General features: G+C 39.3%; 2 protein-coding genes across 4 annotated transcripts in view; one reads left to right on the top strand and one right to left on the bottom strand.

Moving 5' to 3' along the window:
- The window catches only part of sltm (SAFB-like, transcription modulator), an 83,912-nt gene extending 77,163 nt beyond the window's left edge, over positions 1–6,749 (bottom strand). For both annotated transcript variants that reach the window (XM_072278421.1, XM_072278422.1), the window contains exons 1-2: positions 6,557–6,749; positions 5,462–5,540 (exon numbers count right to left, since the gene is read on the bottom strand). In XM_072278421.1, coding sequence (XP_072134522.1) covers positions 5,462–5,540; positions 6,557–6,691 — 214 coding nt within the window. In that variant the 5' untranslated portion in view covers positions 6,692–6,749. The remainder of the gene's footprint in view (positions 1–5,461; positions 5,541–6,556) is intronic.
- A 235-nt stretch (positions 6,750–6,984) lies between these two features.
- rnf111 (ring finger protein 111) overlaps positions 6,985–27,668 on the top strand; it is a 156,126-nt gene continuing 135,442 nt past the window's right edge. For both annotated transcript variants that reach the window (XM_072278424.1, XM_072278423.1), the window contains exon 1: positions 6,985–7,712. The gene's annotated coding sequence lies outside the window, so the exon portion shown is untranslated. The remainder of the gene's footprint in view (positions 7,713–27,668) is intronic.

Genomic DNA, 27,668 nt, shown 5'->3' with positions numbered 1-27,668 from the left:
GTCAGACCATACTTTGAGCACTGAGCAATTCTGGGCCCCTAATCTATGAAAAAAATGTGTTGTCATTGGAGAGGGTCCAGAGGAGGTTCATGAGAATTTTGGGAATGAAAGGGTTAATGTATGAGGATCAGACATGCTGGAGTTCTGAAGTACTGGGGGGGGGGGGACCTCATTGAAACCTATCGAATATTGAAAGGCCTAGATAGAGGTGATGTGGAAAAATGTTTCCTATAGTGGGTGAGTCTGGGAGCAAAGGGCACAGCCTCAGAATAGAGGAACATCCATTTAGAATAGATGAGAAAGTACTTATTTAAGCAGAGGGTGGTGAATCTGTGGAATTCATTACCATGGATGGTTGAGGAGGCCAAGTTATTGAGTACATTTAAAGCAGAGGTTGACTAGTCAGGACGTCAAAAGTTACTGGGAAAAGGCAGAATGGGGTTGAGAGGGATAATAAATTTAGCCATGATGGAATGGTGCAGCAGATGCTACAGGCCAAATGGCCTAATTTTATTCCCATGTCTTCTGGTCTTATAAGAGACTGCAGTTAAATTTTCTGATGCGAAGCAACTTATCAGCTCAACCCAAGGATCAAGTGAATTAACCAAAAAAGGCAAGTTGTGTATAATTTAGGAAAGTAAATGGATATCCATTTTGGCTACAGGAGAAGAAAAGCAGAGAATTGCTTTAGCAGATAGAGATAAAAAAAGGGATTCGGGTGTCCTTGTACAATAAACTCAAGGTTGTATGCAGATACAGTAATTCGGTAGTTAAATGGAATGTCTTTGCTTTGTCTTTGGTGTTGTCAAGTGTTTACAATTAAATATCACAATAAAGGTCTTTCTGCACCTTTAAAGGCATTGCTGATGTCCCATTTTGGAATATTGTGCCATTGTTTGATCTTTTTCTGACAAGGTACATACGTTATTTGAAGGCAGTTCAGAGAAGGCTCACCAGGATTGATGCCTGAATGAAAGGATTATCTCATCAGGAAAGATTGAAGTTAGACTTAAACTCACTGAAGTATTGGAATAATAAGATAATTTTATTGAAATATAACAGTCCAAGGGGACTTAACAACATAACAGCAATTTTCTTTTTGGAGACATCTAGAACTAAGGAGCAGTTTTAAAAGAAGGCGTTCATTGCCAATTTAAGCCAGACAAGGAAGAATCAATGGCAGTCTCCTATCATAGAAACATTTAAGTGAAACTAAATACATTCAAGACAGAAACACACAGAATTTTTGGTCTGTAGAGGAGTTGATGATTATGTGGGGGGGGGGGGGGGGGAGGCAGATGAGCAAAACCAAGATATGATCCACCATAATCATTTTTCCATTTTCCAGGATGCTGGCTTTGCCAGCAGAGCCAAAATGCTGCTGGGTAAGCAGGTCCAGGGTTAAGACCAAGCAACAGCATTATATAAATGATGCACAACTTGGCGAGGAACTGCATAGATTGATGTTTCCTTGCAGCTATCACAGAGGATTTTCAGTTTTGTGAGGATCTGTCGGAGTAACCTAGATTAGTAACAGTAGTGCATTTTGCAAGTGGTGTTATTGGGAATAACATGTTTATGGTGGTGAATAGGGAGCTGATCAAACATATTGCTTTGCCCTTGATGTTGCCAAGTGTTAATACAGTTGCATTTGCTGACAGGGTAGGGATTTGTTCTCTGAACATGATAGAAAGAATGCCAGCAGGTGAGGAGCTCAATGCAAGATAACCAGCATTTGTTAGCACTTGAAGTCACAGTAATTATACCATTGATGCAGTCGATTTTCCAGTTCATGGCAACCTCAGAATATAGCAATTACTGGGTGACTCTGCACCGGTAATGCCACTGAACATCAGTGACACATGGTTGGACACATTTGTTGGAGATGGTCATTATCTGGCAAGTTAACAGAATATTACTTGACACTTATTAGCCACGTACAGCTATATCAGCTAGTTGAGTGATGTCACAGTAACAACCTTGCACTCAACATTAAACCAAAGAGCTGATTGTGGACTTCCAAAAGGGTAACCTGGTCGCAACATATTGATGCAGCTATAAAGCTGGCAAGACAGCACCCATACTTCATGACTGAGTTTGAGATTTGGTTTGTCCCCTGAAACACTTGAAAACTTTACAGAAGTCTATGTTACACTGACTGTTCTGTTTATTATAAACTATAATGATTGCACATTTAGATGGAGATGAACGTAAAAATTTTTTACTCCTCATGTATGAAGGATGTAAGAAATAAAGTCAATTCAAATCAATTCAGATGTTGTTCACCAGGATGCTGCATGGATTAGAGGGTATCAGCTGGAAAGACGTTGGACAAACTTGAATTGTTCTCTCTGGAGCAAAAGTGGGGGGGGGGGGGGGAGGGGGGCAGAGGTGAGACCTGATGGAAGTATATAAAATTAGGAGATATATATAGGTAGGGTAAGTCAGCCATTTTGTTTTAAATCACAGTCGTAAGTGCCTGGAATTTATGCCAGGGTAGTGGGGGAAGCAAATCTGATTGTGACACTTGAGATTTTTACATAAAACACGTGATAATACAGGGAATGGAGGGACCTGAATCATGTATAGGCAGATCTATTTTAATTTAGCATCATGATTGGCATAGACATTGTGGGGTGAAGGGACTGTTCCTGTAATATTGTCTTATGTTCCTCACGTGCACTGTTGGTTATTCAACCTCAACAAATCTGAGGATACTACAAATAATCTCAAAAGAAAATTTTCAAAAAAACTTTTGCCTTAAGTGCTCCCACAATTTCACAAAGTAGTACAATGGAAATATGAACATTTCTAGACTTAAGAAAATTTAAGGCCCATTCTGATATTCACATGACAACGGGTCTGTTCACTTTCGGCTCAATCTCAACCTACAACAATCTTCAACATCATGGTGAGGAAATCCAATTGGTTAATCAAATCAGAAAATACATATCCAAAGCAATCTATTCTTTTCAGATTAGGAGAAGGGACAAGGAAGTAGTAGATGGGATACATTGTAGGAAATGTATGGTCATCATGCTCTTTGGTAAAAGGAATAAAGGTAGAGACTATTTTCTAAACAGCGACCCAATTCAGAATTGGGAATCCTAATCCAGAATTCCCTAAAGGTTAACGTGGAGGTTGAGTCAATAGTAAGTAAGGCAAATGCAATATTAGCATTTATTTCGAGAGTACCATATAAGAGCAAGGATGTAATGTTGAGATTTTACAAGGCATTGGTCAGACCATATTTGGGGTATAATAGACAGATTTGGGCCCCATATTTAAGAAATGAGCTGACATTGGAGAAGGTCCAGTGGTTTACAAGAATGATCCTGAGAATGAAAGGGTTAATATATGAAGAGCATTTGATGGCTCTGGGCCTGTATTCATTTGAGTTTCGAAGAATGAAAGGGGGTGGGGCTCATTAAAACCTACCAAATATTGAAAAGCCTAGACACAGCCTACATGGAGAGAACGTTTCCAATAGTGGAAGAGTCAAGGACAAAAGGGCACAGCCTCAGAATAGAAGAACGTCCCTTTAGAAGGGGTGAAAAGCAATTTCTTTAGCTAAAGGGCAGTGAATCTGGAATTCATTGCCAGACAGGTGCGGAGACCAAGTCATTGGATGCATTTAAAGGAGGTTGAAATGTTCTTGATTAGTAAGGGCATCAAAGGTTACAAAAAAAGGCAGGACAATGGAGTTTGGAGGGAAAATATATCAGCCATATTTGAATGACTGCGCAGACTCAATAGGCTAAATGACCTAATTCTACACCAATATCCCATGGTGTTATTTTCAAACATGTCGCACTGTTTACACATCAAAACTCAAGTAATTCATATATTACACCTAAAGTTGTCTTTTTCTCATCCCAATGAGGGAAGAGCCCAAACTTCTGTAATTGTTTTTCTATCTAATCCCTCATCATCTATCATATTCATTTTCTACTGTAAAACTATTATCTTAAAATAATGCAATAAATGAGAAGTTACTTTCATGTTTTCTATCCTATTTTTAACAACTGATTTTATTTCACTGTACTATTTTTGTGTCGCTATCACAGTTTCAAGCAGTAGACAACAATATTGCATCTCTCACTACAAAAATATATCCAATAAGAGCACCAAAAAGATGGTTGATCTTGATTTTCATATTCCCCTGGAAGATAGTTTTCAGCTAAACTAATTCATTGTGGCCTCAAGAAACCGGACACAAACCCAATGACATCCAAAAAGTCCATGAGCCAGTCCTTATCAGGGGATCAGAGGTGGAGACGGTCAGCATCTTTAAATTCCTCAGTTTTGTCATTTCAGAGGATCTGTCCTGGACCCAGCACACAAGTGCTATTATGAAGAAAACACGACAGCGCCTCTACTTCCTTAGAAGTTTGCAAGATTCGGCATGACACCTAAAACTCTGAGAAAATTCTATAGACATGTGGTGGAGAGTATCCTGACTGGTTGCATCACAGACCAGTGATGGGAACCCCAATGCCCTTGAATTGAAAACCCTGCAAAAGTAGGTGATATAGTTCAGTCCAACACGGGTAAATCCCTCCCTACCATTGAGCACATCTCATCTATTTATCCATTTATCTGCAAGGAGCACTGTTCCAGGAAAGCAGCCTCCATCAAGGATCCTCACCACCCTGGCCATGCCCTGTTCTTGCTGCTGCCATCAAGAAGCTGATACAGGATCCTCAGAACCCACACCACCAGGTTCAGGAACTGTTATTACCCCTCAACCATCAGGTTCCTAACCCAATGGGGATAACTTCACTCACCCCAGCACTGAACTCTTCCCACAACTTATAGACTAATTTTCAAGGACTCTTCATCTGATGTTCATTGTTTATTATTTATTTTTCTCTCTTTTGTATTTGCAGTTTGTTGTCTTTTGCAGTTTTTCGTCTGTACTGTTGGGTGCAATCTTTCATCGATTCCAAAATGTATCATGGATATTTTAATTATGCAAATCTCAAGGTTATATATGGTGACACATATGACTTCAAACTTTGAAAATGTAACTCTCAAGGACAAACTTGTTCAACTCAGGATGTGTAAATACCAGGATAGAAAGCTTTCCCAAATGCATGCAAAAGCACAATCCCATGTGCAGATGATGCGGCTTGCTGATGTCAGACAGTGAGCTTCCTTCAACAATTAATACCCTTCTCTAACAAAATATCAAGTCTTCTCTGCCACTGGAGTCAAAATGCTGAAACATACTATTTTACAATTTTGTAAACATATTGATCAAAATTCTTCAATTCTCCTTGAAGGTATTCAGGGATAATGAATAATAAACCCATGACAAAACCAATATATAACCTAGATAGCAAAATAAAGAGACAACAAACAAGATCATTGTTGATAAAATACAAAACTTCAGTTATGTTACAAAATATATCATCTTCCTTTTCTAAATGATTATGATAAATAGCAATATGGGGATAACCTTTGCTTTTAGATGTTTTCTTTGATGGTGTTTCATAAAGCTGAATGTTATCAGGATCTCCTCCCTCCTCTTCTATTGCCTGTTTTGGTAAAATAAAACAAGGTTTTTTCAAAACCTAGATCAGCCACCAATACATGAGTCACAGAAATTCAAAAGATAGAAAGCAAGATAATTTTGATAATCTGCATACTTCCAAGATAAACAAAAAAAATTGTAAATTTCTAAATTCTGTGATCTACAATTTAATAACTATCCTCTTTCCAAACTACTTTAAATTTAAAAAACCTTGAATAACCACAAGTTAATATTAGATACGTACTGCAGTCACAAATGTACACCAGACTCATTGTCTGCATGGCTACAAACAAGAATCCTTATTTTTTTTAAATCAGAAATCTCAGCAGGCCAGGCAGCATCTGTAGCACTAAAATAAGAGTTAACATTTCATGTCAAAGACCATTCAGCTTTGAAACACTCACCTGTTAAACAGACACCATGAAACATGGTTTTTTTTCTACAGATGCTGCTTGACCTGCTGAGAACTTACAGAACTGTTTTTTTTTTCAGATTTCCAATATGTACCAATAATTTTCACAGTTTGCTTTAAAAAAATACACAAATACAAGTTAGAAAGGAAAATGCAAATAGGTTTCATTACAAACATAAATTATTCATTTTAATCCCACACAATTTAATCTTGTAAATCTGAAGACAGAAAACCAGTTGCCTTTTGACTTAAAAAAACTATCCCTGTCTATTTGTTAAAGGAAACTCTGATCGTAATCGATAATATAAACACCTTCAACGAAGACGACAAAAAAAATGTATGTTATAAACCGACGTTCCTTGGATCGTTCACCATTTCACAGATAAAGTGAAAACACACGACCTTCTGGCTCTAAAATAAGGCTTGAAATGTTTTCACCGATAAGAGGAAACCTAATTCACCGTGATCTCTTCGTGTTGAGTCGGTGAAACATTAAACCCGCTTACAACAGTTACTGTGGAGGGAGGCCCACTAAAGGCGGAGGTGACGATCAACCGCGGCCTCATGACACCCTCCCTCCACTTTCACTTCGTTTCGGTTTCTCGCACCTGCTTCAGTCTCGCAATGAGCACGGTTTTGACACCACTTATATCTAGATTCCGCCGCTTGAGTTCGGACTTGAGATCTACCACACGCAAGTCTGTGATGCACCGTGCCTCGACGGTGCTGGCTGTAGCGGCCATTTTACGCGTCTCCACCGATCCGAGCGAGCTCGAACGCCCAGCCCCACCCCCACGCTCGGCCTGTCGCCCGGATGTAGTCAGCTGCTGCCGCAAAGGAGCTGGCGGCCCGGCCCGAGCCGAGCCGAGCCGAGCAGGAGAGGAGGCGGCCGGAGTAGGAGCAGGGGCAGGGGCCCGGCTTTCGCCTGGGGTTGACAGAGGAGGGAACAGGGGTAACAGAAGAGGGGGGAGGGTGACAGAGGAGGAGGTAGAGGCTTTGCCTCTGGCTGGGACGGGGGCTGCCAGAGAACATTTTAGCATAACTTCCGATGGGCATCAACGCACGGGTCTCTAACCTTTCCTGGTAACGAATGTTTAAACATACAACACAACCGGAAGCTCGTGGTCCTCACATGTTAAAAGTTAACATATAATTTGGGACTATAAGCCCCTTTGTCGGGAGGTCATGGACCTGAATGTTCCTACGCGGATGCACCATTTCATTCTTCAGTTCTAAACAGTTTCACGAGAGCATTGCAATTCTGGTAACCTCGGAACCGATTCACAAGTTGACTGAGTGCGGTTTCTCGGGGTGTTTTCTGAGTGTATGTGACATTTCTTGACATAACATTGGTGGGGGGTGGAGGAGTTGATTTGCAGCTCAACCCTCAGCAGCTAACGCCGGTTTGACCACGTATGTGCTGTAACATCGACACCCTCCTCCTCCCTGCTTCCGGCGATTCTCAGCGAACGTTTGATTCACTTTAATTTCATTAGTAGATGAAGTGGGGCGAGGGTGGGAATGAACGTCACTGTCTTCCGAGAGGCGATCTCGGGCACCAGCAAACAAAGCCGGTGTCGTAAGACAATGTCTGTCGCAAAGCCGGGGGAGTGCCGTGCGGTGGATTGAGTAAGGCTCGCGCGAGTCTCGGCGGGCCGTCGATGCGGGACGGCTGTAAACAAGGGGCGAGTTCCTTACAGAAAGCGCCGGATAAACGTCTCTCCCGATTGTACGAGGCGGCTGGCACCTTCCACTGCAGCTTCGGTAAGCCCCTCTTTATGTCACTTGTCAATTACTTTAAAATCTAGAATCCTATTTTCAGCGCCTTCCCGGCCGGTTAAAAAGTGACTCTAAAGTCCTGGCCTGGTCAGCTCATTTGGAGCTGCTGACGTTTGTAGGCTTGAGTGAGGCTCTACCCTCGCCTCCGCACTGTTTATTCAATAGTACTTGGAAGGAAGGTGTGGGGGGTGGGGAGAAGTTTGAAACCCAGAGATATTCTCTTGCAAGTCTTGTCGAAATTTTAACAGATACGCAGTGAAAATTATTTTGTGTGTTCTTTCTAACTAGGTGATATAGAATTCTCTACAGCAGTTGAACTATTTGTGTTGATTTTAAATGCTTCATAAAAGAGAATGTTATTCAGTCTTAAGTGATTTTTTTTTCTTTTTTAAATAATCAGCTGAGTTATTTTTGTGGGGTTATAGGCAACACTACCTTAGATTCGATCTTTAAAGTGAATGTTTCAAAGTATGCTGTCAAGTCTTGATCTTAAGCCTTTAATCTTTTTATTGCTCAAGATCTATTTTATCTTTTGAAATTGTTTGACAAGCATTGTTAAAGAAATGTAAATAAACTTTTGAAATGATCAAAATTAAGCTTTCCAGAAAATTGTGTAGTTACAATAATTCACAGTAAATTCTTATACAATATTGTTGTAAAGTCGATTTCTGAGTACCTTGGACTTTCAAGATGAAACATGGGCCCATCATCTTACTGTTGATTACACATTAATTTCTGTCATGTAAGATAATGTTGTTTGAACCATTCAGGTTTTTGCACAATATTTTCTCTGAAACACTCAGGCTGAAATATCCTGTAGGCATTTTTATTTTACAGGGGAAAAATCATTAACTTTTTACTCAGCTACTGGCTGTCAGTTTAGGAATTTGTCTTGGATAAGAGGCAGGGTTCTCCAGCAAATGCATTGTGCTGTATGGTTTTCTTTGATTCAAACAAACAACAGTATGAAAATCTGGTTCACATGCTATGTTCATAAGTAGGCATACACAAAGATAAATGAGCTACATTTTTTTCAAATGAATTTTTTCTTGCATAGAGTAAGCAATCATATAAATCTGTACTCAGTCTGACAAACAATGCAGAATATTTTAACTATATTCATTATTGAATATTGAGACTGTTAAAACTATTCTGTCAGTATATAAAAAAAATTAAAAAGTTAATACGTTTTAATAGACTTCTGAAGAATTGGTATTTTGTGCTTGCAACATTTGCTTTTTATTGATTTATGATTTTTTTTAAGTCATCTTAATATTTCTATATTCAGTTCTCTCCAGAAAACAATAATAATATTATCTTAAGCTGCTGAAGACTGTAGTAAGTGAGTCCATTGTTAAATGAATCCATCTTGGTTTTGAACCCAAAACATTCTGTAGCTTCCACAGATGTGACTGAATTCTTCTGTCAGTTGATATTTTGCTGTAGGTCCCAGTAGTTGACATTTGTGCCTCCAATATTTGCCTTGACATTTGTCAGGGAAGGGTATCTGAGGATATCTATGAGAGTGATGTATGTGAGAGGGAAAGAAGCAAAAGCAAGTGCTACTAAGTTTGGAATGGCTTTGGAGAAGGCTTGTGTGGAGTCTAAAGACTGCCATGGGCCAGCTGGACTGAATAGTCTGTTCAGTTTTTTTAGATCCTCTGTAATTCATTAGGTATTGTAATTGATAGAATCAAAGATTTCAATTACGAAAGACTGTTGGCCAGTGTTGATGACTAGGATCTAACTGATTTGAATCAATGGTTGTAGCTCCTTCTCTCTTTTCATACTTGATTACTATATGGAGATGGCATAATTACAGACGTACTTAAATGGTGCACTGAAGAGTCAAGAGAGTGACAAATTTGTATTGGTATCAAGTTTCCTTCACTTGACTGCATCTTAGTACTGAAATAAATGAATTGTTTGGTCAGAAGAAATGTTGAAATTTTGGTAAATTAATACACAGTTGGTGTAGAAATCAAGCTTAATTTGCTGTGTCTAACAATTTTTTAGGGGGCCATCAGTCTTGAAAGTCACTCTGAATTATTGAGAGTAACTACAGGTCTGCATGGAACAATTTTTGGATGTATCTTATTTGTACATATTTAATCTGAATAATAAAGGAATGTCTGCTATTCTTGAAGCTGAATTTTGGTTACTCTGAAGTGATTGGTCATTCAAAATTGAAAGTCATGGTATAAGTGTGATGAACCTTTTGGTGAGAAACAAGTTTAAATCAACAGTGTTAATAAATATTAATTAAAATAGTGCAATCAGTGTGTCATTAGAGATAGCACTTGTTGAGGAAAAGATAAAGCAATATATTTATTTATATTTTTTAACTTCGATTCCATAACAAAATAGTTCAGTTATATTGAAGACTAAATAGCAGAAGCAATATACCTGTAAGAAACATGCACCCAAAAATATATTTGGTGGAAGAGACAGCAGAAAACAATATGTATCTCGACCATAATTAAAGGTTCTTTTGGCTGGAAATTGGATTTTTTCTACTTTTTGGTGCACTGAACTGATGCTGCATTTGCCATCATGCCTAACCAGAGGCCACTCAAAAAATCAGATAAGATTGGGAAATTTTCACTTTTAATGATTGGTTTATTTGCTATAAAAAAACGTTAAACCTGACTTGCATATCTATCAAGGGAGTGTGAACCCACTGTTACATTAGCATGCTGTATATAGATAACGGGTTAACACTGGTGGAAGGATCGTTCTATACCACTGGGGGGTCATGGAGATGAGAAATTGATGTAGGTTGGAGTTTACCGACAATTTGTTGGAGAATTCTATGATCTGTTTAATGTCTTAATTAGGTTTGGTACCATATCTACTACAGGCAGCTCCAGTCCACTCAGTTTAATTCACTGGGGCCATTCAGCTGTCTGACGGAAGAGGACAAGAAAGGGTCTATAGATAAAAGGCCACCTTACCTTTCTCAACTCATCATTTCCCCCCCCCCCACCTGATCTAGTCACCAGTGTTTACTGTGGTTGGCCCAAACTAACATGGATAGCATTATTGTGCATTGATCTATGCTCAGAGCTCCCAGCATCTAGATATGTAATATAGCGTCAACTACCCCAGCACCTTTCAATTCCAAGTGATTATAAAGTACAAACATGTTCTATTGGGAGTACTGTAAGTCATGCAAGGTTCAGTGTTATTCAACTGTGAATTCATAGCAAAGGTCACAAGAATGATGCATATTGTCAGTAATTGATCATGCCTTGGTATGAAATGAGACAGGGCGATGAAATTTCAGGTGAAACAGGACAGGAAGTGTCTGTTCCAATTTCCAGAAATGGGGAGGAGGCACACTTAAGTGCTTATGTGTTATTTATGCATTAAAGACACTCAGATTGGGCCCAATTTCTGGACAAATGTCTTCTACTTCTGATATTTTTATTTGGAAGCCTTTGAAAATTTCACATTAATTAGTTGTTCATCTCTCATATTTCTATTTAAAATAACATTATTATATAAGAATTTCTGGCGAGTTGATTTGTACCAAAATGATTCTACCTCAGTACAGAGCCTCTATGGCAATATTCTACACATATGCTTTATATATTAACTAATTCCATAACTTTGTAGGGGTATTAAAATTCCTTTCACTAAAACGTGATTTAAAAACAATTAAAATTTTTAATGGCTAAATGCATTTTCCAACTTTTCAACTCCACATTAGCATTAATATATGACACATTATGCAGGTCATGTGAATATTTTTAACTGTAGATTCCTGTTAATTGGGACAGCCGCTTATTTGGGACAACTTTTAAAGGCAACTTTTATTTGGGACTCTATGCTGCTTAATTAAGACAGGAGTCTGTTACTAAACAATTTCTAACTAGCGTCATCTGCGTACACTAGACACGACACTGTGCTCAGAGCAAACAGTTTTTGGTCAGTTGTCTGCTTGTCTTCAAAAGGCAGTGGTTTTTGTCACTGACAGTTGGCCAGAAATAAGTAGTAAGACAAGTCAGAACTGTTATGTTCACTGTGGTTTCAAGCATTCAGGCTTGAAGATCCCAGAAACAGCCAGGAGTGAAATGACTTCACTACTTTAAGTTAGGAACTATGAAGAATTTGAAAATATTGACAATCATCTTGAATGTCACAATGAAAGTAAAGCTTAGGAGGATGAAATTGTTGAAAGCATTGCCTTTATCTGCACGGGATGGCTGTGCTACTTTTGTTCATTTACAGTCAATCAAAAGAACACAGCAGTGTGTTGTTTGTTCGTTGTATCCACAATGAGAGTGAAACCTTTGCGGGAGAGTTTATAAAGTGGAAAAGTTGTTGCACTGGGACTGTTCCACTCTCTAGACCTCAGAAATCTGGGTACGAGTAGTCATCACAAACTAGGGTCTTCCTTGGTTGCAGTGAATGGCCATAACTAGTTCTGTGCCTTATCACACCCTTCACTCTCCACTAAACATTGTAGAATCACCATTTTGGCCACTGGATTTTACTGTTGATCTTATTCGCCCAGCCTGCTGGAGCTGACTTCACATGCATAGGACAGACATGTCCCTATTTCACGAGGGTATGAGGCCGGCTGGTTACCCTCACTTTGTTTAGCCCACCTGTTAAAGCAGAGTACTGGGGTTTGGCTGCTATTGCAAGCAAACAGCTACTTGGAGCCATAAGTGAGAGCTGAGTGTCCGGTGGGGACCAAAGGTGAGTGAGTTTTCCCAGAGCGGACATGACAAACCCCTTCACCAGAGGTGCTGCCCCTCCCTGGACACACCATACATGGCAGGGTGCATTAGATTAATTTCTCCGTTGACAACTATTAGGAACTAATACACAATTTTATAGTACTGTAGTAGCATTGGAAATGTTCTAATTTGTTCTGTATTTCATTTAAAAAATAATTTATTACTCAGATGTAGCTTGTCTTTTTACACATTTTTAACTATTCCCATGAAAGTTCGTCTAATTGGGGCAGCTGCTTAAATGACCAGAATATACTGATCCCAATGTGTTCCATTTTACCAAATCCACTGTACATCTTTCTTGAAGTTCCAGCTGAGCAATAATATTCTGAGCTAAGGTGTAGTTTTCTCAAGCTATCATGGTGAATGCAATAAGACTCTTTTCAATCTCCATTCAAAGCATATTCCTCATTCGGAAGTGCTCAAGAGGAAGCCTCCTTTTATCAATGTGTCTTGCGATTTCAGATCTATTTTTCCTCCAATTATCCTGTTGGCGCAAAATCTAAAAAGTGCATAATTTGAGAAATGCTAGGCTATTTTGAATTTTGCATGCTTCAATATATTGGAAGCAATCTCAGAATAAAGATTACAATTTTGATACAATTTTATTCTGTCAAGGCAAATAACAAGAAAACAAGAACAATATTAGAAGACTTCATTTTAATGCAAATACAATCTTTTCACAAGATACAAAATCTCAGCTGAGTACTGATTTGCTCAGCCCCTGTATTGCATGAATGTAGTAATGAAGGTATTCAAAATAGTGTAGTTTATTAAATGCATGTCAAAGAAACTAAAGTATAGCCACCTTCATCTTAAGCTTTAAACATGTAAGATATATATTTAATTCAAAATTAATGTAGTTTCTTAATTGCAAAAAGGAAGTTCCAGATTAGTTGATTCAGTATTCAAGAACATAGCTTCTCATAAGCCCACTGATTTAAGTTCACTGGGTTTATTATCACTGACTTGAATGACGTAAAATTTGTTGTTCTGCAGCAGCAGTACAATGTAAATATATAAAAATTACTATAAATTAGAAAATAGTAATGGGAATAAAATATGATTTTCATAGCTAATTATTTTCATCTGATCCTTTTTTATTCACTTTCACTTCTGCTCTTTTGAATGTGATCACACATGCGTTCACTCTCCCTCCCTCTAATTTATTATCCTTTTTGCAAATGATAGTAATTGTAATAGGTTTTAAACAGACTGTGCATTCTTTACTAAACTTAGTCATGCAGCATTTTCCAAAGACTCAAAAAATTGTCTTAATTTCCATCCTTTGTTTTATTCTTTCTGAATATTGTCTTGAATTCAGGATGTAATGTGGCAGAAACCTGTATGGTGGATTGCTTGTTAACTACTCCTTAACAAACGCATATTAATTTGAGCAAAGTACTGTCAGGACTACATGAACCTTAATTATCTTTATGTACTTGTGCTTTTTACAATTGCAGAATTGTGCAGTAATCCTACCATTGACCAGAGTAGTGTGCAAAATTAAGGTTTAGAACGAAAGGAGCAACTGGTCCCATTACTAGGAAAGGACGAAAAAGTACAGATTTGAAGTACTCGGCAAAAAGACCTTTCCACAGCAAGTGTCAAATGGAGACACTGCCTTGAAGTGTAGTGAATGTAAATTCAATTGTGCTTTTCAAGGGGATATGGATAATTATTTAAAATAAATAATTTGAACTGCTGCAGAATGAGGACTGCCAAAAAAAGAACGTACTGTAACACTACAGCCTAGTGCAGGCCCTTCAGCCCAAGATATTGTGTTGACCTTTTACCCTACTCTCAGGTCAATTTAACCTTTTCCTCCTTTATAATCCTCAGTTTTTCTATCATCCATGTGCCTATCTGAAAGTTTTTTATTTCCTCCTAATGTATCTGTCTTCACCATCACCCCGGAAGGACATTCTGTGCACCCACCACTCTTTTTAAGAACTTAACACTGACATCCACCCTATAGTTTCCCCCAAATGCCTTTAAAATTATGTCCCCTTGTATTAGCCATTTCCGTTCTAACTGAAAGGTTTCTGACTATGCACTTGATCTATGCCTCTTATCAACTTACACACCTATATCAAGTCACTCTTATCCTCCTTTGCTCCAAAGAGAGAAGATCTAGCTCACTTAACCTATCCTCATAAGACATGCTCTTTAATCCAGATGGTAACTTGGTAAATCTCCTCTGAACCCTTTCCAAAGCTTCTGCACCTTCCTATAATGAGATGACCAGAACCGAACACAATATTCCAAGTGTGGTCTAACCAGGGTTTTATAAAGCTACGACATTACCTCTTAAACTCAGTCCCCAACTAATGAAAGCCAAAGCATCATATAGCCTTCCTAACAACCCTATTAACTTGCACAGGAACTTGGAAGAATCTATGGATATGAACCCCAAGATCCCTCTGTTCCTCCACATTGCTAAGAATCCTGCCATTAACTCTGTTTTCTGCCTTCAAGTTCACCCTTTCAAGATGAATCGCTTCGTACTCTTTTGGATTGAATTCCATCTGCTGCTATTTCTCAGACCAGCTATGCATCCTGTCAATGTCCCGTTGGGACCTACCACAGCTTTCTACATTATCCACAACTTCACCAACCTTCATGTCATCTGCAAACTTATTAACCAAACTTTCCACAAGGAACAGGTAGGGGTCCTAAAACAGATTCCTGTGGAACACCACTGATCACTGACCTCCAGGCAGAATACTCTCCATCTACAACTACCCATTGCCCTTTATGGACACACCAATTCTGAATCCAAACAGCCAAGTGTCCCTCAAAGCTATGATGACTGTCCATAATCAGACTGTGCTTGTCCAAATGCTCGTAAATCCTGTCTCTAAGAATTTCTCCAGTAATTTGCCCATCACTGAAGTAAGACTCCTGTGGCCAGTGAGGAGGCAAAGATCATTGCTAAAGGCGCAGCAATCTCTTTCCATAGTAACCTAGACTGTATCTCGTTTGGCCCTGTGGACCTATTTGTCCTAGTGTTTTTCAAAAGTTCCAGCGCATTCCCTTTTATAATTTCAACATGTTCTAGCATATCAGCCTATTTTGCGCTGTCCTCATGAATGTCAAGGTCCCACTCACTAGTGAGTGAAGCTCGGAGAAGCAAAGTATTCATTAAGGATCTACCAATTCGAGTGCATTTTCCTCCTGTCTTCAGATTCCAGCATCTGCTGTCTCTTGTGTGTCAGAGATGAGGACTGAATGGATTGCCCTATAATGAACCAGTAGAGAGACTCAAGGACAAATAAACTTTATCTGTATAACAGTGTTATGAAAATACATTAACAGCATGTGTAATTTTAATGCTACATCTGCTGTGACTAGAGTTGCATTGTTTATCCATTGACATTTCAGATGTGTGCACAATACAGAATTTTTAAAGGGAATGCAGATTTGAAAACTGCATAATACTGAAAATACTTCCACTAAGGTTATATATTTTGACAATCCTGCCAAAAAGGTGGCTTTGACTTAAACTTTACATTTTAAGTTACTGAATATAGTGCTTGAAGATGGTTGGTCTTTACAGCTAAGAATTGGCATGTAGTCAATAATCTTAATGCATTTTTATACATTATGGGTCATGAATATCAGAGGGTCACATGGTCCTTTTGAACATGCATTGACACTTAATATGACCGTGGCTGATCTGATTCTAACTCCCACCCCCCCCACATTTGTGCTTCCCAGTAACCTTGTGCTCTCTTGAATACCAGGAGCTTCCCTGCATCTGTCTTAAAAAAATTCAGGCACTGTTTCCACTGTTGTTTAAGAAAAGGAGTTTCAATGATTCATAACTCACTGGGATAAAGTTGCCATATCTTTAAGTGGGTGTCTCCTTATTTTTTTTAAATAGAGATCCAGTCTTTAAGTTCCTCTACATCCTTCAAAAACCCTTCAAGTTCTTCTGCTTAATATTTAAGTCACCACCTCCATCTGTTCATGTCTTACAGATGGAGACGTCACTTGTCCTTTATTTCTCTCTCCTTAGCTGTTCATATTATGTGTAACAATTGAAATTTTTCATGGAGTTGTACAACTTGGGGAACTGTTGTTCCTTGTTTCTTTTTTCTCTTGATATCATGGTATTACTTACAACCTATGTAATACTTAGACGTAGACACACAGCAAAAAAAAAGTTGATGGAGAAACTCAGGCAGTGGAGAGAAATAGACAATTGATATTTCAGGTTCAGGCCCTTCATCTAGACTTATTTGAAATGGGGCTAATATGTACAGAGACATTTTTATTCTAAATATCTAGCTTTTGCAAAGGTATAATGCTTTATTATCTTACTTCAAAATTATTAGCAGCATGATAGCATAATGATTGTTATTAAACAAGCATCTAGAAACTGGGGTTACTGATCTTAATTTGGAGGAATCTAAATTCAGATTTAGTGAAATTTGCATTCAGTGAAAATAAATGACTGTCGCATATAAAAATAGCATCTTCATTAAACTGGTTCAAACTTGCCCGGTCTAGTCTGTGTGTAGTGGCCCACAACCAATGTGTTTGACTAACTCTTTTGACAGTGAGACTTGGCATTGTGAAGTGTGCATTTCTACTTCTGGTAAAGCTGAGGTAGATATTTTGAGTTATAATAGTTTGAAAGTATATGTTAATATTTTAATGTTTCAAAATAGTGGATGTTGATACCTGTGCTTTGGGAGTGGCGGGGAAATCAAAATTCACTTACTACGAAATAAGTGTGTACTTGCAAAAATGCACAGAACTTTCATGGCAGAACCTTAGAAATGGTATATGTATGTTTATTGTAACCACGGTCTTTGTTTCGGAAAGGGGTGCTGCATAAGTGAAAACAATTAAATTGGCAGCAATAATAAGAAAGTAAAACTGTTAGATTAAAAAAGAAAACATGTCTTAAGCTTATTCTGCAGTTTTGATAAGATCTATCATAAACCTTTGCCATAAGTCTCATTTGAAGTTGGTTTTATTAGCAAATAAGGAGCTTACTGAGTTCTAGTCTAACTTGCAATAATATTTCACTACATTTTCCTTTGAGGAAATTTAATGTTAGTGAACATAATTGAATGTTGGCCTTGTAGTTTTTGTTGGTCAAATTTTGCAAAGTTATTTCATATCAAAAATGGTATTGACAGGTTGTCATAATGGAGAACAAAGAACATTACAGTTCAGTCTGGATTTTTTGGCCCATGATGTGTCAACTTTTTAACCAACTCGAAGAATAATCTAATCCTTTCCTCCTAGATCGCCCTTCATTTTTCTGTCATCTGTGTGCTTATGTCAGAGTTTCTTAGATGATCCTAATGTATCTCTGCGTCTACCAGCATTGCTGGCAGGGTATTCCTCATACCCATCACTCTCTGTGTAAAGAACTTCCCTCTGACATTAACCAATCACCTTAAAGTTGTGCTTCCTTGTATTAGTCATTTCTGCCCAGTTATCCACTCTATGCTAATCATCTTCTATGCTGTAGTTACCACAGTGTTTGTGGTCTAAGTTTGAGGGAGGGTTAGTGATGTGGGATTTGAAGATTATTTCAGAAAACACTAATGTTGATTATCATTAAGCTTCAATTAAACTGTGGATCAGTACATGGAACTGTAAAGTTGTGGTCAAAGCAGACTTGGTTGTCACGAGCAGGAAAGGCTGCTGGATGTTTGGGTTTTAGGTGTTTCAAAACGGGCAATGAGGGAGCTAAAAAGGTACACACAGTTACAAAAAGGGAGGGTTTGTTACCTGAGTCTCTGTGGAAGTCAGAAACTAGAAAAGAGTAATCACTGTATTGGGAGTATTTTATAGCCCCCCCCCACCCCCAACAGCAACACTGAGGAGCAGATCAGTAGGTAGATTTCCGAAAGGTGCAAAAATAAAAGCGTTGTTCTCATGGGTGACTTCAACTTCTCTAACATTGATAGTGCCAATCCTTGATGCAAAAGATTTAAATGTTGAGGCCGGGAAAGGATGTTTGGGTGAAGGAACCATGGTTGATGAGAGGTGGAACGTTTAGTCGAGGAGGAAGGAAGCATAGTTAAGGTTTAGGAAACATAGTTGAGCAAAGATTAGATGGGGCTCTTGGGAGTTACAAGGTAGTCAGGAAGGAGTTTAAGAAACTTCAGAGAGCTAGAAGGAGAGATGAGGCCTTGTGAAGAATAGGAGGATGACTCAAGTGAAGGGAGGGATAAAAGAGGAAATGTGCCTAGATTTGGAGAAGGTAGGAGAACTTCTAAATAAATATTTTACTTCAGTATTCACCAGTGAGAGGGACCTTGATGAATATGAGGTCAGCGTAGAAAGATCACTTAAGTTGAATACGATGTTGTAAGGCAATGTGTATTGATTGGTGGGTCCACAGCTGGTTGTAGAGGCTGATCTGGGATCCACATATTCTAGCGCAATATGAGCAAGAGCAAGTGGTGGTTGTGTTTAGTGGTTGGGTCATTTGGTTGTTCACTCTTTCCTCTTACAGCTTCCTCTTGAACATATTTCTTCCAGGTATATCTATTGAGTGCAATGTCTTCCCATGTAATATTGTGTTTCTTCAGACTGAATTTGATGCTATCTTTGAAGATTTTCCTTTCCCCAACAGGGGCTCACTGATCTTCCTTCAACTGGCAGTAAAGGATCTGTTGGGGTTTTATGAGCTGGGCATCCAAAGTACATGACCTATCCATCAGCATTGGTGTGACTTTATCATGGTGGAGATGCTCTTCATGTATTCCAGGGTTTTCAGGTGCCTGTTGTAGGTGAATTTGAAGAATGACTGCTCTGTGGACCAAAAATTTTGGTTGGAACTGTAGATCACTGTCTGTAAAGACTCTCTTTCCTTCATCTTGCATAGGCTTCACTAACACTACTCAGGTTAGAGTAGATCTCTGAGTCGATGTCTGTTTTTGAGGAGAGAATGTTGCCATGGTAGGGAAATTGGCCCACATTTTCATCAACTTCTGTGGAGGGCTGGTAGGGCAGTGGCTGATATAGGACCTGTGTCTGTTTTATATTGCAGTTAAGTCCCAGGACTCTATGTCTTGGCAAAGGCATTCAGGATATATTTGAGGTCTTCCTCAGAACTTAGCGTTGTCATTTGCATACTGAAGCTCCATGATAGTGGTGGTGCTGACCCTGTTCTTGGCCTTGAACTGGTTGAGGATGAAAAGCCAACTATGCATGTTTGGGATTTCTTGTGGCTGGTCTTGGCCAGTGAGGTGAAGGATGACAACAATGAAGATGGCAAATAGGTTGGGTGCAATGATACAGCCTTTTTGACTCCTGTCTTAATGGTGAAATGTTCTGATTCAGTGCCGCTATTGCTGAGTACTGTGGCTGATATGCCATGCAGTAACTTTTGTATTCATAGGTATCTGTCAGACCAGACATGTCCTGATGATGTACGCCAGAGAGCTTGGCAGTCTACTATATCAAATGCTTTCGTCAAGTCTATGAAAGCCAAGTACAAGGGCACTTGCTCAGGACAGTTTTCCTGTAATTGGCATGCTGTGAAGATCTTGTCTGTGGTACCCCCAGATGGGCAGAAACCACACTGTGATTCAAGGTGTACTACTTTAGATAGTGGAAGGAGTTGGTTGATAAGGATACCTGCAAGCACTTTACCTATTGTTGCTGAAAGGGAGATATAGCAGTAATTGCTACAATCTGCTTTGTCTCCCTTCTTGAATGTGGTCACTATTAAAGCATTTCAGACCTTTGTTTCTTCTCTCAGACCTTCAGCTGCAGGAGAGCTGGTCCACCATTCTCAAGGATTTTTGCTGGGATCTTGTCAGGATCAGTAGCTTTGTTCCTTTTCAGCCTCCTGATGACATCATGGACATCTTTTATACTGGGGGGGTCCCTGTATGTCATCTCTCACGGGCATGGAGCTGTACTGTTTGCTATGCCAATATGCCCTGTATCCCTTGGCCTTTCTGATAGTTCAATTTAATGTTGTTGATCTGTGGCTTCGTGTTTTGTGCAGTCTCGTTTGGTTAACACAACTCATGGGTTCATAAGTAACCAATATCTGCAAGTGTTTATGGAAGAGTGTACCAAACTATTATCACCCCAAGTTTTGAAAATACTGCTGAAGAAATTACTCAGCTGTTAAGTATTTGATATACCCTCAAGCAATCTGCCTGTTGTTTTCCACATTGATTTCTGACGGTATGCAGTGCATTCCAGTTAATTGGGACAGCCATTTACTTGGGACAACTCTTAAAGAACAAAAACTAACAGAGAAAATAGCTGGGATTCTCTTCATTTAGTTAGGACACTATGCAGCTTAATTGGGACAGGAGGCCATTGCCAAGTAGTTTATAACTAGCGTCTGTTGCGTGCACTTGTTTGGCTGTTAGACACGACAGCATGCTTGGAGCAAACATTTTAAATCAGTGTCAGTTACATGTTGTTGGTGTTCAAAATGTAGTGATTTTTGTCACTGATGGTTGGCAAGAAATGAACAGTAAGATAATTCAGAACTGTCTTGCTTAGTACAATTTCGAGCATTCAGGTTTGAAGATGCCCGATATGGTCAAGACTGAAAATGAAATGACTTCACGACTTCAAGTTGGGTACTACAAAGAACTTGAAGGTATCAGCAATCATCTTGAATGTTACAATAAAAATGAAGGTTTGGATGCTGCAATCATTGAAAACATTGTATGAAGGCAACCCATGATCTGCACAAGATGTCTGTGCTGATTTTGTTCACATGCAGTCAATCAAAAGAACACGGCAGCATACACTGGATGAATTCCTCCAACAACTATTAGAAACCCCAATACACAGTTTTATAGTACTGTGGTTTTAATCTGTTCTGTGTTTCATTTAAAAACATAATTTATTACACAGTTCATTTTTTTTTTATATACCTTTTGAAACAATTTCCGTGAAAGTTCAGCTAATTAGGGCAGCTGCTTAATCAGGCTAAAAAATGTACTGGTTCCAATGTGTCCCAATTAACCAGAATCCACAGTATTCTGAATGCAACAGTTTTAAAATGTATTATTATAAAAATTAAGTCAAAGTTCTTACAATCATTTTTAAACTATTGTGTGGTGATTATGTTAATAATGATGTTAGCTCACTCAGTCAAATGGAAAGTGCTTTGAAAAGAAACCTGATTTGTTGCAACACAAATGTTTAAATCAATCAATGCAAAGGAAAGATCAGCTGTTGATCACAGATTAGCTGAGTTTTAGTATCAATGAAGCAAATATTCATTGTGTTTGGTAAAGTCACTTCATTTTGTTTGCTAAAGACTTGGGGAAGTGTGCAAGGGCAGGCTGTGATGAGGACTTTGACTGCAGGGAAATATAGATTAAGAGCAAGTAAAAATTGGCAAATGAAGTTTAATGTGGGAAAGTATGAATCATGTATTTTTAGAAAAGAAATCAAGTGGCAGACTGTAATCTTGATGGAGAAAGACTGCAAATAAATGAAGTACAGAGGGATCCTGGGGTTAGAGTCTTAGAACACTGCAGCACAGAAACAGGTCCTTTGGCCCTCTAGTCTGTGTTGAACCATTAATCTGCCTGGTTCCATTTTAGGCATGAATCAGAAAGTTGGCCAGGTGTAAGAAGTAGTTAAGGGGACATATGGCTTGTGGGCTAAAGGACCAAGGACTTGGAAATTTGAGTTGGGCAAATGTGACAATTGTACAAGGAATTAGTGAGGAATCACCTGAAGTACTTTCCACAGTTCTAGTGTCCACATCTAGAAAGGTTATAGTTGTTTAAGGCAGTCCAAAAAGATTCACTAGGCTTAATCCCTGTTGGGGGAGGCTAAGCCATTTTATTGAAACATGTAAGGTTGTATGGAGGCATAACAGGATGGATGTTCAGATCTTTTCACTACTAGGAGTGTCTCAAGCAAGGAGACATACATTCATGACAAAGGTGTGGTCATTTCAAACTGAGGTACATAGAAACTCCTTTGGTGAATTGCTAGAATTCTCTGCCCCCAAAGAGTAGCTGGCACATCAGAAGTATTAAAATGGAGTTAATACATTTTTGATGGGGGAAAGGGCAGATTTGAAGCTATGGGGATCTCACAGAGTTCATTGGCTATGAGAGACCAGGTGGCAAACTCTGTGAAGTGACAATAATTTCTGTATGTGGGGAAAATGTGATTATTGACTCAATTCAATTACAGACTGTGCTTCAAAGGGTGTGTTTATTGCTAGGGTATGAAGTATAAAAGTAGAGAAGTTTTGATCTAACTTTACAGGGTATTGGTATGTTTCCATACAGTTTTGGTCACCATATTTAATTATAATTGGAATGAATGACCTGTACTGATTGGAATTTTGATGAATCAGATATAATCTTATTGAGACATGACAGATTGTGAGAGGAATTGGCAAGGTGGGTACTGAGACGATTTTTACTTAGAACTACTGGCGTTTTACTTGGTGGAGGGAGGAATAATTTCAAAATAAGAGGTGATGTATTTAAGAAATGGCTGAAGTCATGTTTCTCCTCTCAGTGGGTTGTAACTCTTGGGAAACAGTAATTTAATATATTCCAGAGATATGGGGTGTGAGAGAGCAAGAATTATTTTGAGATCAGGATTAAATTAGTCATGATCTTTTGAATGGCTGAGCAGGTGAAAGTAACAGCTTTTTCCCTGATACTATTCCTATTTGTGATTTTCTATTAACACATGTTTTGGAGAATGGCCATGGATCTTTTTCCGGATCCTTTTCCATATCTTTTCCATATCTTTAAAATTCTGGCAATTTAAAGCCACCCATTCATCTTGCTGTAACAATGCTGTGTTAGACACATGTAGCAACTTGTGGTCTCTGTTATAAAATGGCAGCATAGTGAATGATGACAAATAGTATCTACACCTCAAGGTTCGTTATTGCCATCTGTATTTTTACTTGTATATGACTAATCATGTACACTTCATGCAAAATTTATGATTTGTGAGATATGTTACCAATTATTTGTTGGTACGAGTATAAAACTGATGTCTTATTGTGTCCTATTGTGATTGTCTATCAACAATCACTTATTATAAAGATGCAGTCATTCATGTTTTCTCGCGAAACCCTTTTTATCTACAGCAGGTCCTTGAAAGTAAAACATAGAAGTTTCTGTTTTGCTGTTGTATTCACAAGAGTACCAATTGATCAGGGCATGTTTTGTAGTGTTTCTAAATCTACCTGACAAAGCAGAAAATTGGTATTGATTTCATACCTCAACAGAAAGATGATTTTTCCAACAATTGTGTTTCCTAAGTGCAGTACTTAATCGTTCACAGCATTCTGAAGTTGCAACTTTTAAACCAAATTCACAATTTGATATGATCATGCCTCAGAAGCTAGTGGGTAAATTGTCCTCGTGGTATCTTAACACCTCTCTCTGTAACTGGGTCCTGGATGACTTAACAGAAAGGCCACAGGTGTTGGTAGAAACCTCGCTTGCTCCATCTCGCTACCCAGCCAGTGTATGGCATTATCAACAATGATGATGAGATAGGGTGCAGGGAGGAGGTAGAGCAGCTGGTAGAATGGTGCGAGCACAACAACTTGAGTTTTGATATGGACATAACCAAATCGGTGATTATGGAGTTTAGGAAGGTGCAGCTTCACTGCACATATACGGCTCCTCTACTTACTCAGAGATACAACTCAGAGTAGGGCCTTCAAGCCACACCACCCAGCAACCCCTGATTCAACCCTAGCCTGGACGATTTACAATGACAAGTTAATCTATAAAATGGTACGTCTTTGCGCAGTGGGAGGAAACCAGAGCACCCGGATAAACTCATGCATTCCACAGAGTGTACAAATTCCTTACAGAAAATGCCAGAATTGAACTCCGACCTCCAACACTCTAAGCTGTAATAGTGTTGTGCTAACCACGATGCTACTGTGGCTCGTCTGTGAAGAGAATTAGGAGCACTAATTTTCTGGTACTGTACATAATGGATGACCTTCCCTGGTCCTCAACACCATCTCTTTGGTAAAGGAAGCACAGCAATGTCTCCATTTCCTGAGGAAATTGAGGTGAGTGAGGCTTCAAACCCCTCCCCCCCCCCCCCACCGCAATTCTCACAGGAGCATCATTGAGAGGGCAGTCACCAGATGCATCACTGTCTGGTACAGGAATTGCGAGGCATCTGACTGCAAATCTCTTACAAAGGATTGCAAGAACAGCAGAGAAAATCATCGGGGCCTTTCTTCTACTCACTAGGGATATTTATCAGGGGCGCTGCATGTGCAGGGCCCTTGGAATTTTCAGTGATCCCTCCCACCCATCCAGCAATCTCTTTCATCCCCTACCATCAAGCAGGAGGTACCATAGCATTCAGACAAGAACTGTTAGGATGGGAAACAGCTTCGTCTCCCTGGTCATAAGACGACTGAACTCCCTGCCACCACTTATGAATCTCATCATACAGTTGCATCTCTTTTGAAATGATACTATTTAACTTGTATCGTGTATGCACCTTACTAATTTATTTGTGGTAATGTTACTTTGTGTTATGTGTGTGAGTTATATGTACTGTGTTGTACACCTCGGTCCAGAAGAGCGTTGTTTTATTTGGCAGTATATGTGTGTTGAATGACAGTAAACTGAACTTGAAGGTTGGTTTAAAAAGATAAAGAAGTTTGTTATTTCTGTGTTACTCATTTGAAATCTTGTAAAGTGTGCTTTTAAAAGATTGTCTGGCAGAAGCAAAATAAATTGTTAAATCTTGAAAGGTTAATGAAAATAGATACATTGTTTTAAGTTGAGGTGCTTTGATAGCATGATTGTTGTCATTGTAACAACAGTATTTTCTGGAAACCTACTCAGTTTGAGTTTTAACTCTGCTGAGGTGCAATATGGTGCTCCAATTTTATGAAATTGTTGAAATTAATGATAAATCACAGCACTGAAGTGCTGAGTCTTAGATTAAGAAAATTATTTACAGAGGGATTGCATCTGCCTGCAAAATAATTTTAAGCCGTTCAGAAGCAAGTCCTAACGCCATTCCTAGGAGGGGTTCTTGCCCAAAATATCAAACTTGATTCAGAAGAAGAGTGAGCAGGAACTAACATTTAACAAATTCATTACATTCTGTTATCTTTCTCCTCCAATTGCAAAAGCACTGAAGGATATGAATGCAGAAACACGCGAGATACTGCAGATGCTGGGAATACAGAACATACAAAATGCTGGAGGAACTCAGTAGATCATGGAGTCACAGAGAGGTAGATTACAGAAACAGAGCCTTTGGGCCATGCCAAAACCATTTAAACTATCTACCCCTGTCACCATACCCCTACTATCCATCTACCTATCCAAACTTCTCATAAATGTTGATATCAAGCCCCCCCCCACATGCCACACTCTCTCAACCCTCTGAGTGAAGAACTTTCCCCTCATATTCCCCTTAAACTTTTCATCTTTTGCCCATAACCCATGTCCTCAGGTTGTACAGGTTCCCCCGCCATCCGAAGGTAGAGCGTTCCTATGAAACGGTTCGTAAGCCGAAATGTCGTAAAGCGAAGAAGCAGTTACCATTTATTTATAGGGGAAAATTTTGTGAGCGTTCGCAGACCCAAAAATAACCTACTAAATCATGCCAAATAATACATAAAACCTAAAATAACAGTAACATATAGTAAAAGCAGGAATGATGTGATAAATACACAGCCTATATAAAGTAGAAATACTTCTCTACAATTATTGCCTGCACAGATCTCCGTAGCGAAAATCTCACGCAAGCGCTCTCGGCAGAAAATCTCACGCAAGCACTCTCGGCATAAACGCACTCTTCAGTAACCTTTAAACTATGAAGCTGCCAAATCTACCAAATAACACGTAAAAATACACAGCCTAAATAAAGTAGAAATAATGTATGTACAGTGTAGTATCACTTACCGGAATTGGGAAGACATCGAGCACACTGATGATAGTGTGTTAGACTGAGTCGTCGCAGGTTGGAGTGGTGCAGTGGCCCCCCCACCCTCCGGGCTGCCGACCCGATACTTTGCCGCGAAACACGCAGGGGTAGCCAGGAGGCACACAGCACGTCTTTAAGAAAAAAGCCAAAATAAACATGCTAATTAATTAGGTGCTGCCCGGCACGTAAATGTCGGCGCAGATCAAAGGCGATTGCCGATTGCGTCAGCACTGATCTGGGCCGACAATTACGTGCTCGGCGGCACCTAATTAATTAGCATGTTTATTTCCGCTTTTTTCTTAAAGATGTGCTGCGTGCCTCCCGGCTACTGCTGCATTCTCCGCGAATTGGTACAGTATCTGTCCGGGGGTTGGGGTGGTGGGACACGGGGGTGTCACCTCATCGTCAATCAGGGCAGGCAGTTCATCTTCTCCTATGACTGCCTGCCTTGATGTCAAAGGTCGAGGTTCATCGTCTGCTGTGGCTGATGTGGAAGGCTTGCTTGACTGCTGAGCCTCGAGCATTTTTCTATCACACAGTTCTTTGTAAGGACTCAAAACATCCTGCAAATATCCCCTAAACTGACGTACCCTTTCAAAATTAAAGTCGTACTTTATCATTGCAGCGAAAATCTCATGCAGTTGCTTCACGTTCAGTTCCTGGACGACTTCACTTTCGCTACTACATTCAGTTTCGATTGTTATCCTTTCCTCTTCCTCATGAGTTCTTCATCTATCAGTTCCTGGTCATGGGATGCCAAAACCTCTTCAATGTCATCTTTGTCAGCTTCCACAAGCCAAACTCACTTTGTCCTTGCTTCGTTCACCACGATCGAAACGCTTAATTATGTCAATTTTTACGCTAAGTGTAACACCCTTATGAGCTCTTTCAGGCTTTTCCGACACCTTAGAACTCATCTTGCTAATGGCTGCTCAATGCAACGTGTTTAAGCAATGCTGTTCCGAATCCGGGGCAGAGCGGCTGCTTGGGGTGTGCGCTGATTTTTTATCATGTGCTGCCTTTCTTTGTAACAGTGAAAACACCTTCTGAAAGTGAAAACAGGGTACTAATGTAGGTCTTTCGTAACAGTGAGGTTTCGTAAAGCGAACGTTCAAAAAGCAGGGGACACCTGTAGTCCCACCCACCCAACCTCAGTGGAAAAAGCAGGCATGTGTTTACCCTATCTATAGCCCTCATAACTTTGTATACCTCTGTCAAATCTCCCCTCAGTCTTCTGTGTTCTAAGGAATACAGTCCCAACCTATTCAATCTTTCCTCATAACTT

Source organism: Mobula birostris, chromosome 14 (assembly GCF_030028105.1).
Source record: "Mobula birostris isolate sMobBir1 chromosome 14, sMobBir1.hap1, whole genome shotgun sequence".
NCBI classification, from domain to species: Eukaryota; Metazoa; Chordata; class Chondrichthyes; order Myliobatiformes; family Myliobatidae; genus Mobula; species Mobula birostris.
This window is presented reverse-complemented; position numbering and strand designations above follow the sequence as displayed.